Raw genomic sequence first — 12,429 nt, forward strand, 5'->3', positions numbered from 1 at the left:
AAAGTATTTGCATAGAGCAGATGAGCTTTAATTCACAGCTGTAGTTAGCTTATGAGCATTTTTGATATCATGTCCCATCTCTTTTACTATGAGAGAATAAACCTAAGGGTGCATAAGTTTTTAAAATATCAAGAAGTCGGGTTGTACAATTTTGTTCATATGCATTTGGGAGATATTTGAGACAGTTCTTACCAGATTAAATATCAAGAGTTAGGTTCCCCTTGGCTATACTTCTTCTTTTATGAGATATATGCACGATATGTCTTTGTCTAACATTTGCCCTGCTTCAGGTTAATTTTATACAGTTACTCCTTGGATGTATGAGTTCAATCTACGCAACCATTTCTGTGGTAGGTAGGCTTTCTGTCCAGCTTGTGTCATCCTAGGTTCAGTCTCCTGCGGCCAAATGGCCATCCAGGACTTCAGCATCACCTAATATTAGGATAACTGTCAGGTTGAGGGCTAGGTTTTAAATGATTTCAAATCTTGACGATCATAATTTGAACGTGAAATGGGGATGTAATTCTTTTGTTTGGTTTATGGTCATACATGAAGCTGAAGCAGATGATTGGGCTTTTGGCTTTCTTCTTATTGCTTTAATCTGCATTCACCTTGCTACAATGCTGCTGATAGTACCATTTGGTAAAGACCTATTCATAGCCACTAGGGTGGGGATTTGGGCTAGCCAAGGGGTCAGCTTGCACCAGGATCCAGGTATTGATCCCTCATTCTGCCCCAGGCTAAGACCCAAGGAACCCAAGAAATCTTAACTTACGAATCACATCTGAGCTGATGCAGGATGGGTAGGGCTGCTCTGATACTAATTTAATGCAGAATGAGAGGGGAAGAGGAGAGAAGGAGAAATAGGGAGAAGGAAATCTATAATCTTTGTAAACAATAGCAATAAAAATTATCTACTCAATGACACAAGCCACATATATATAAGCATCAAAATAGAACCCTAGTCAAACTCTACTATAAAAAATAAAGCCCTAAAGAAATAAGAAAAATAAAATATAAAACATGAAACAAATCCTAAAATCATCTTCTACGCCTATGCCTATAATAAGTATGTAGACCACACGGCTCATCAGGATCTCCATCATGAGCTCCTTCAGTTTTTTGGGTTGCTTGGGTTTTCCAAATTTTTTAAATATTAGGTACGTTGAATTAGTTACTTAGGTGGATATAACATGCAAATAAATAGAACTTTGTAAAAAAAAAACAAAACACGCACAAAACTGGAGAAAAAACTAAAGCCTATGCATGGAACATTTAAACTATATCTCTGTCTAACTTGTAATAAAGTTGTTTATACCATGTTGACAATAAATTGTAATAAAATCAATTAAACTACGCATCACAATACTTTACAATGTGTCAATGTTTATAAAACCTATGACAACCATTGCATGATTAAATGTCGGTAATAGAATGCCACCAAAGAGTAAGTTATGCAACTTAACCTCATGTTACTTGCATATATAGCTATGAAAATCTAAAAGTGATGAATTTATCTTGTACTTTGGGTTTTTAATTTAGAGGAACCCTTGCCCATGTCCCATAAAAGATGAATTCAGGCTCTTAAATATCAGCCAAACCCAATGTTGAGACATCAAATACATTGTTCAAGCACACCAAGTTTTCAGGTTGCACTCAAATTGCTCGGGTAGGCCAGCCCAAGTCCCATCCATAATAGCCACTCACTCTAGTTAATCATTGCAAAGCTTTGCTATGATTATAACAGGCCTAATGCTCGAGCACATGCCACGAAACCTTTGATTCAAGTGTGTCAAAATTGAAGAGAGAAAAAGAAAATGAAGAACACAAGGATATACGTGGTTCAGCCACCAGGGCTTACATCCACGGCACACAAAACCCAAAGGGCTACATATCTTTATTATATTCTCTCTTAATTTTATTTACAATAACCACCTCTATTTATAGGTGAATTAGGGAAGCCTCGTACCTATGGAATTACATAGAAAGTCAAATACAAATACGGCAACAACTTGTTGCCCAAGTATAGCAACTTAACATGTCAAAATTGAAGAGAGAAATAGAAATTGAAGCACACAAGGATACACGCACAAAGCCCAAAGGGCTACATCATCTTTATTATATTCTCTCTTAATTTTATTTACAATAACCACCTCTATTTATAAGTGAATTAGGGAAGCCTCGTAGCTATAATAAAGAAATTACACAGAAAGTCAAATACAAATACGGCAACAACTTGTTGCCCAAGTATGGCAACTTAACATTCTGTCAAGGAGTGATTTAATGGCTTAAATCACTCATATAATTATTCTCCAATAAAGTGGTATCTCCTCCTCTTTCCAAATGAAAAATCCTCTTAGGAACAGTAGTGGGTATGTGTTGAGTAGCTTACCTAAGAAAAAAAAAAAAAAAAAAAAGCACAAGCATCATCCAGTGCCAATTGTCAAGTCACCTCTGTCTCGTAGGGCGACCTTGTCATTGAAGTGTGGAGTGAGGGGAACATTTTTTTGTCATTTTATTCAAGTGGTATCTCCTCCTCTTTCCAAATGAAAAGTCCCCTTAGGAGCAATAGTTGGTGTGTGTTGAGTGGCTTACCTACCAAAAAAGAAAAGGAAAAAAAAATGAGCATTCTCCTGTGTCAACTACTGTCAAGTCACCTCTATCTTGTAGGGTGACCTTGTCATTGAAGATTGGATTGGGAGGAACATTTCTTTGTCATTTTATTCAAGGTGGTTCTTAACTATTTTTAATGATATTGCCTACACCTTGACTCTGAATGATATGCCATGCAAAGCTTTGCAGATGATTATTTATTTATATATTTTTATTATTTATAAGTATCAATAAAAGAGCGCTCAAAAGGGTAGCACATGCCAAATACAACTGCACAAAGGCCAAAAACTAATATACCCTATCCACAAAATCAACTAAGTCCCCCCAAGAATTACAATTCTTTCCATGAAACCCCAAAAAATAAAGAACTAGGAATATATAACTTAAACACCCAGTTAGGAGCCTCCACCCTGTCGAAGCATCTCCTATTCCTTTCTCGTCATAAGGCCCACCATAGACAAAGGGGTGCAATCCTTCACGGCTTCACCCATCTTGGGCTTGAGACCCAACTGTGTAACTTCTCCTAATGCTCGTCATTGATCCCGGCAAACCCAGTGAATGACCAAGATGGACAGGAGCATGGTCGAGCCATCCCTAATCACTGGACAGTGCAATAGGAGATGATTAACCGATTCCTCATCCCTTTTGCACATGCAGCACCAATCGACAATGATTTGTAGTCTCCGTCTCAGGATCCATCATCAAGATGTTCCCTAAAGCTACCGTCCACCCAAAGAAAGCCCTAGGTGGAGCTTTTGTATGTAAAACTGCTTTCCAAGGGAATGTATTTATTAACCACTGTACTATCCACAAATTAAATTTGCTGGATCTCATCTTTTAGCATTAATTCTTTCTTTATGTTTGTACAAAATATACTACAACTAAATATGTTTTATTCTACAAGTCCTAGTATGAAAATGGTGTAGCCTTTGAGGATTTACTCAGATGTACGTTTGCCATGGTGGTGCATGATGTTGAGAGTTTTAGTTAACAATAATCCACTGCCAACTAGTCGTGCTCGCGATTTCCTGTGGTTTGCACATTGTGCATATTCTTAATTCCTTATGTTCAATATTTTGATGCATATGAACTTGATGAAGCTGAATAGTTATCCTTGAATAGTTTTGACTGTAAGTAAATAGTTTTATTTTGACTTCCTCATTTTAATTGAAATTCCGAGTGATGACTATTTCTTTATATGTTTATACTGATTATCCTTTAATGTTTATGTTCTGTTCAAAATGCTAGTGTATGGATGGTGCTGATGATGACTATGACTCCATCAATATGATGGAGACAGTGGAACAAAATGTCTCTTTAACTAAAGGAGAAGTGGCAGAATCTCCTGTAAAACTTCAGACAAAAAAAAAATTAAGGGAACCTAGCTCTGAAGATGAGGAGAAAATGGAAGACTCTCCAGTAATGGGCCTTCTCACCGGACAAAAATCAACCAAATCTGAAGCTGATGAACTTCATGGCATTGGAAAGAAAGTCATTCCAAGTGAGAGCATAATAAAGAAGGCTATTAGTAAAAGAGCTGCTTATTTCAGGGCTAATTCTGAGTATGTTATGTCATTATACGAGTTGTTCTATCAATATTTTGCTATTAATTTTTATTATAACTGCTATGTTTGGCTGTTCTCATTGTTGCTGGTGCTGTTTTCCAAAAGTCCTAGCATACTTCCATATTCGTCTTATTTCAAGGCTGTTCACGTGATTATGATTATTAAGTATTTTTTTTATAATCTGACCTTTCGAAAAATTTATTTATAAATTTAATCAAAGTTTTTTTCCCCTTCCAAAAAAAAAAAAGCAAGAATAGCAGGCTACCCAAACCTGCCCGATTCTGAAGTGTGCCGGGTCGGGCAGGTTTGAGAATTGATTTTTCATTGCAGAGGGGGTTTAAAATAGGGGTCTCGAGCCATGCTCGTTGACATCTTTGCATGTTAAATTTCCAGTTCCTGTGATGTAATTGCACATAAATTTTATCAGTACTGTTCGTATATCCTGCAGTTCAGATAATTGAAAATAGTAGTATTCATTGTTCTTTTCCCTCTTCTTCTTCTTCTTCATAGAAAGATTACTGTAGCTGGTGTTCGTCGACTACTGGAGGAAGATCTGGAGCTCGGTCAATACACTCTTGATCCCTTTAAGAAGTTCATTAGCGAGCAACTCAATAAGGTTAGAGAACTTATTCCGGTGGTGGTGTTCAACTTCTAGAAGTAGCACATCAATAACCTTTTGTAGTCCTTTATTCTGTTATCTGTTAGGTATTATCTGCTAAAGCTTCTATATCTGCAAAGGATGTTAAGAAGAATAGTTCTAAGAAAAATTTTCAACACAAATTATCAAAACATATCAGCACCGAAGGAAGCTCTGATTCTTTAGATGGTGAAAGTGAGGACATAGAAGATGAAGGAAAATCTAAAAAGAAAGTTCCCCCAAAGGGGAAAATGCAGAAATCTGAAGGACTCAAGAAACGTAAAAGATCTCCTAAGGAGACAAAGGTCTCTAGCAAGAAACCGAACAAGCTTGCAGAAGAGACATCAGAGGAAAATAGTGATGCAGAAGATGGCAGAAATGAATCTGAAGATGGTCAATCTCAATCCTCTGTGAAAAAATCTGTGAAGGTATACTGTTATGTTATCTCAATAATCTATTATTAAGTAAATTTTTTTTTCGTTGAATGACATCTCCATGAAATGCAGAAAAAAGAAGTATCAGCTCCCGCATATGGGAAACAAGTGGAACATCTGAAATCAATCATCAAATCATGTGGGATGAGGTTTTCTTCTTTGGCTTGCTATTCTGGAGCTTTTATCTTTGTTAATGTTGATGCCTAAACCTAGTTTATTCTTTTTGCAGCGTTCCTCCTTCAGTTTACAAGAAAGTTAAGCAGGCCCCTGAAAACAAACGCGAGGCTTCCCTAATAAAGGAGCTGGAGGAAATACTTTCAAAGGAAGGGTTATCTACAAATCCTACTGAAAAAGGTGAGCTACAATCTGATGTCCTTTGTTCCGTCCATTGTTTAGGACACAGACACCCACTGTTGTCCCCACAGGGACCTGAACCCTCGACCTCTAATGTGGGAGGAGGAGATACCACTTTGGCTAAATGCTTGGTGTCTGATGGGTATTTATTGTGGTCTGTATTGTTCCCTGGTGTATAAGTTATGAATTGGTACAAAAGCCGTGAACATCCACTCAAAAGTAGTTGTCATGTTGATTTGGGTAGTTCAACCTGCAGTGAGAACTTTGAATCATTTGGTTAGTGGTAGGATATCTGTTTTCCTGAAACTTTTTTTTTGTAGGAACAGAAAAAAGAAAAATAAAGAAAGAAACCATAGCTTCCACTCCAGCTTTTGGGATTTTGTCTGAAATTGTACTTACATGATAGGGTATATGGTTTTTTGACGGTATAGTTGTATTTATGCGGGTTCGCTCCCCTCTAGAGCACTTTTAATGAAATTTTACTTTATCGAAGAAAAAAAGGTTCAACAAATTTTCTTTTAGGAACTTGTATATCATATAAATTCAACTCTCTAAGTAAGTGGTTATGGCCTAATTAAGATTATCGTGATAATACTGAGATAAAATATGAGGAATAGGAATAGTTTGCTTATATGTGATGGAATGCAGATAAGGTTTTTATGACATGGGCAAAGAGCACTTGTTAGGATTCATAAGGAAGGTAGGTGGTAGAACTGAACACAAGTCCTCTAAACTTAGAGCGGGCTGCTCAAACCTTCCAAACAGCATTCTTACCAACGTCAGAATGGTTATTGTTCTTCCCCTCGTACATCCTCAAGTTCCTCTCCGTCCAGATGCTAGACACTACAAAGAGTTACCGAAAAGAGGCATTTATAAAAGCCTTGACTTTGTAGAGTGTAGATGTAGGTTCTTGTTAAGTTGAGGAGATCGTTTCACGTTTGTTAAGAATACTGAGATCAGAGTTTGAGTGGAGATCCAAGCTAGCACAAGGGACTCTCTTTTGAAGAGATTGAGAAAGAGGTGACAAGTTTTCTTAATACCCTTAGGGAGCTCAAATCTTAAGAGTTCTTTACTTTCCTTAGTATCTCTAGTGGTTGTGTCCTAAATGATCAGTTCCTAATCATATTTATGCTACTACTCATTTGAGTAAGGACTGTTGGTCATTGGAGCTAACCTCATCTCTATTTGATGTTGATGCAAAAATCCTCGCGACCTGAAACGACGACGTTTATCTGCAAAATAATGGAGATTATGTCACATCGGATGGCACCGGTGGGGTGTCGGCCGAGGACCCTCTGACGATCAAGTCAGTGCTTGAAATCGTATAACAGAAAAGTCATTCTCTATTAAATGTTCATGAGTTTTTTCTCATACCTCATTAATTGTCACTCGATGTATTTATTGTCGTCATCGGGATCAAGTTGGTTACACAAATGTCGATCATGAATATTTGAATGAAATGGATCACGGTCTTCATTCACCAACTGAATGACAGAGTTGTCTTCATATTTACCTCCTGCATTTTAGGATTTGAAAAACGGACTCCGCGATTATCTTGGTTGGTCAACTTCAAATTATTTTATCCTCATCAGATGCCCCTTATTTCCTTGTTCTAAACGGACTAGAAAATATCAATTTTTTTTTTTTTTTTTTTTTTTTTTTAAACCTTGGGATACTATTCCGACGTGAACAGTACCTCGGGGTACTATTCCCAAGGTAGATTTTTTACTTTTATTTTTTATTATTTTTATTTATTTTTTTTGTTACTATTCCCGACATTGCCAAATGTTATGAAAGGGCGTGAGTTCAAGTCCCACCTTGCACAAATTTTTGTTGAGACACGACAGATTTCTTTGGAATCCAAATATATATATAAACCTCTGGTACTATTCCTGACTTGCCATAAGGCATGAAGGGTGTGAGCTCAAATTTCACAATTTGTTCGAGGTAATGTGATCGCTTAATTCTCTTTGGAATTCAACATTTTTTCACCTTGGTACATTTCTTGAGGTGAATAGTTTCACCTCGGTTACATTTCTCGAGGTGAATACTTGGTCGATTTTTTTTATTTTATTTTTTTATCTCAGGTTACTATTCCCGAGGTATCCAAAAATTTTCACGTGAAAGGACGTGAGTTCAAATTCCATAATTTGTAGGAGGTAATGTGATTGCTCGATTCTTTTTAGAATCCAACATTTTTTCACCTTGGTACGTTTCCCTAGTATTTTTTTTTTTTTTTTTTTGATAAGTGAAATGTATTAGAAGGCATTCAAAAGGGGAACGCGTCCCAAGCTATACAAAAAACTGAGCCTATGATCTTAAGGCACCCAAAAAGTCCGCAATATCCTCAATCGAGGAAAAATCTCTCCCCCAACCCCAACAAAAGAGAGTACAAATAATAGAAAATTTCAACACCCCAATGGAGGACTCCTTCCCAGAAAAAGATCTTCTATTCCGCTCTTTCCAAATGCTGCACCAAACACAGAAAGGGGTTACCCTCCAGAAGACACTCGCCTGAGCCCCCACCCATTGGCCCCTCCAAATATCCAACAATTCTCGAGATGTCCGAGGCATAACCCAATGAATACCAAACAAATCAAAAATGAGACTCCAACAATCATGAGCCACAAGACAATGCAGCAACAGGTGATCCACTGACTCCCCATTCAACCTACAAAGACAGCACTGATTAATAATAATATGTCTTTGCTTCCTCAAGTTATCCAAAGTTAAAATCTTATTCCAAGCTGCAGTCCACACAAAAAAGGCCACCCTAAGAGGCGCCTTGGACAACCACACCGTCTTCCACGGGAAGGAGACGCCATGAAAACCAGAGAGGCACAAAAAAAAAAAACCGGACCTGGAACATCCCTTGAGAGGAGGGCATCCAAATCAGAGAGTCAACACCAGTGCCCTCCACCTCCTGTTTGTACAGGAAAGCCAACATGCCCGTGACATCATCCAACTCCCAATCTTGAAAAGATTGCTGGAATCGCACATCCCAAGATAACCTCTCGCTATCAAGGCGATAGCAGTTAGCAACCATAGCATATTTGTCAACAGCAATCCTGAACAGACTTGGAAACAAAAGAGCCAAAGGCCTATCTGCACACCAGGGATCCTCCCAAAACCGGACAAACCTTCCATCCCAAACTTTGAATCTAACATGTTTGGAAAACTCGTTCCATCCTTTTCTAATGGCCCTCCACACCCCTACTCCACTAGCAGACCTGACTGGCCTAGCTGACCACCCCCCTCTCCTCCCCAAAGCGACAAGAAATAATTTTTCTCCATAATCTATGCCTTTCACTGCCGAATCTCCGAAGCCACTTATCGAGGAGAGCACTGTTAAAGGGGGCCAATCTCCTAATCCCAAGCCCGCCCAACTGAAATGGCTTGCAAACCTGCTCCCATCTGACAAGATGATACTTAAACTCCTCTCCACGATCCCCCCAAAGGAAGTTTTGTTGTATCATCTCAAGATGTCCAACAACCAAGGCTGGAACCCGAAAGAGCGAAAGAAAATACGTTGGGAGGCTTGACAAGATGCTTTTCACTAACGTAACTTTACCACCCTTGGAAAGATATTGCTTTTTCCAACCAGCTAATCTTCTCTCGACCCTCTCAATCACCGGGTCCCAACTTCCCACCCTCCTGGCCGAGTCCCCCAGCGGTAAACCCAAATACGAGATAGGGAAACGTTGTGTCCCACACCCTAAAACAGCAGCCAGAGTGTCCACCTCCTGAACCTCCCCCATAGGGACAAGCATACTCTTGCCCACGTTGACTTTCAAACCAGAGACAGCTTAAAAGCAATCTAAGACACATCTCAGATACCTCAACTGGGACACCTCTGCCTCGCAAAAAACATTAGTGTCATCCGCTAAGAGCAAGTCAGAAATCTCCATTCGGTGAACGGAGTCGGGGCCGATCTTGAAGCCCCTGATAAAACCCAAATCCACCGCCCTTCTCATCAACCTACTAAGAGCCTCCATAACAATAATAAAAAGGAACGGGGAGAGAGGGTCCCCCTGCCTCAGACCGCAAGAACTGCCGAAAAACCCCGCATGGGACCCATTCACCAACACCGAAAACCTGACAGTGGAAACACAGGAAACAATCCATTTCCTCCGTCTCTCACCAAAGCCCATCCTCTCCAACAGGTAGAACAGTAAATTCCAGCAGACATGATCATAGGCTTTCTCAATATTCAGCTTACATAAAACCCCAGGAGCCCCATTACACAATCTAGAATCCACACATTCGCTGGCAATAAGAGCGGAGTCCAGTATCTGTCTACCCCCAATGAAAGCATTCTGAGACTCAGAGATAACTCCATCCAAAACCTCCCTCAAACAAAATGCCAGGATTTTTGCGATGAGCTTGTAAATGCATCCAATCAGACTAATTGGTCGAAAATCCTTAATGTGAGAAGCACCATCCTTCTTAGGAATAAGAGCAATAAAAGATGCGTTCAGTGATTTCTCAGACCGCCCCGTGGAATGAAACTCATGAAAAGTGCCCATCACCTCGTACCGGACCCCCTCCCGGCTCTGCAACAGAAATCTCATAGTAAAGCCGTCTAGGCCAGGAGCCTTATCACCATTACAGCTCTTAAGGGCCTTCAACACCTCTTCCTCCGAAAAAGGATTTTCCAACCCATCTCTTTCTAATGCAGAAATAGAATCAAAGTGAAGATCATCAAGACGTGGCCTCCATCGAAGAGGCTCAGAATAAAGCTTTTGGTAGAAAGAGACAATACCGCTATGCACCTCCTCCTCCGTAGTCAAAACCGCACCATCCACACACATCCGCCCTATGTGATTATTCCTCTTATGAGCATTAGCAGTTCTATGGAAAAACTTGGTATTCTGGTCTCCCTCTTTAAGCCATAGGGCCCGAGATTTCTGACGCCACGAAATTTCCTCCAAAACTGCAATCTCCACACATTCTGCCTGACAAGCTGCTCTCCTACTACATTGGGAATCAGAAAGAACACCCTCCGCTTCAAGTCTATCAATCTCGGCGATATCAGCCAAAGCCCTATTCTTTCTCCACTCTAAACTCCCAAAAACCTCCTTATTCCACCTTTTGAGATTATTTTTCAAAATACGAAGCTTTCCTGCAAGAATAAAACTCGACATACCCACCACCAGGTTCTCCTCCCACCACGAATGCACAAGACCCTGGAAGTTATCTGCATGAAGCCACATATTCTCAAATCTGAAAGGAGTGCAACGAGATCTCAACCCTCCACAATCCAGAACCAACGGAATGTGATCCGAAGTCACCCTAGCCAACACAGCCTGAACAACATCCGGGAACTTCTCTTTCCAGTCACTGGAAATCAAAAATCTATCAAGGTGAGAGAAAGTTGGTGTTTCCCTTCCACTGGACCAAGTGAAAGAAGCTCCCTCAAGAGGGAGATCAATAAGCTGATGACCATTAATAAAGTCAGAAAAGTGCATCATAGCCTGAGTCCACGGACCTCCTGTAGATCTCTCCGCCGGGGACCTAACCATATTAAAGTTACCTGCCACGCACCAAGGAAGAGACCACCTCCCCTTCACCCCACTCAACTCCTCCCACAGACCAACCCTCACATCATCATCAACTGGCCCATACACCCCAGAAAAGCCCCAAGTGAAACCATCCTCCTCCATCACAAAGGCACAAGACAGACAAAAAATTTCCCCTAAAAACATCCACCTTAGCCATCCATCTTCTATCCCACATAATAAGAACACCGCCTGAAGTCCCAACAGAATCCAACGCCTCCCACTCCACAAACCGGTTACCCCACAAACTCTTCACCATCCGATCAGTCATAGAATCAATCTTTGTTTCTTGAAGACACACCAAATGCACCACCCATTTCCTCACCGCCATCTTTACCACCTTTCTCTTGCCCGGACCATTGAGGCCACAGACGTTCCAAGATAAAAGTCGTAGCTTCATAAGGAAACACTTGCCCCCATCACCTCCTTACCCTTCCCTCCTCCCTTAACACTCCCCCACTCCTTCACCCCCTCAGACACCTTATCATAATTCACATCAGAAACCAGATTCCTAAGCTCCCTTTCCCCCTTTCCACGGAGAAAGGTTCTTCTTCTTCCGGCTCCTCCTTCTGGAAAACTGAATCATCTCCCCCTCACTCCCTCTGCCGTAGCCTGAAGAATTGCTAAGGCCTTATCCCGATTGCCCTTGCAAGAGACACCTAGAAGTTCACTAGTGACCCCAATATTAGCCTTGACACATTCCTTTCCAGAATCCTCATCTTCCTGTCTACACTCCTTACTGCCCAAATCCTCTGGAAGAACAATAGCCAAGGGGTCCACCACCCCCAAGTTAGCATGACCCTCCTCCTCCCACAACATCAGATCAAGAGACCTACTCTCATCTCCCTCACCTCCCTTGTCCACCACTGCCTCCTCGAAATGAGAAGACCAGTCCTCACCATAATCCAAAACACCATCCCGGATGAAAGGGTCCGGATTACAGTCAACAGTTTGATCATCAGGCGAAAATCTGTGCTTCTACAACTCCTTTACCAATAGAGAGGTTGATTCATTGTTGAGGGAAATACGGATATCTTTGCCCACACAAACAATCACCAACTCAGGCACAGAACCCTTCAAACAAGTCACTGGACCATCTTTTAGAGGAGAACAGGGCCCTGCCGATCCACTCAAAAGAAGCTTGGCCGACCTGCCCATTTCCTCCCCTGAGGAATCATTAAACCGAGACGTGGAAGAAAACTCCGAGCATGTCTCAGCAAACCCAGCACACAACCGGTTGAAATCCCTGTCACCAGACAAACAAACCA

The 12,429-nt window shown here is 40.7% G+C and overlaps 1 protein-coding gene across 1 annotated transcript in view; it reads left to right on the forward strand.

Moving 5' to 3' along the window:
* The window catches only part of LOC132273733 (uncharacterized), a 40,439-nt gene that overhangs the window by 17,817 nt on the left and 10,193 nt on the right, over nt 1-12,429 (forward strand). Inside the window, exons 3-7 of the mRNA XM_059774781.1 lie at nt 3,862-4,175; nt 4,689-4,794; nt 4,884-5,243; nt 5,322-5,398; nt 5,479-5,603. Coding sequence (XP_059630764.1) covers nt 3,862-4,175; nt 4,689-4,794; nt 4,884-5,243; nt 5,322-5,398; nt 5,479-5,603 — 982 coding nt within the window. The remainder of the gene's footprint in view (nt 1-3,861; nt 4,176-4,688; nt 4,795-4,883; nt 5,244-5,321; nt 5,399-5,478; nt 5,604-12,429) is intronic.

This window comes from Cornus florida, unplaced genomic scaffold (genome assembly GCF_030987335.1).
Source record: "Cornus florida cultivar Cherokee Brave unplaced genomic scaffold, ASM3098733v1 CherokeeBrave_3.0.0_Hap2_Chr09, whole genome shotgun sequence".
NCBI classification, from domain to species: Eukaryota; Viridiplantae; Streptophyta; class Magnoliopsida; order Cornales; family Cornaceae; genus Cornus; species Cornus florida.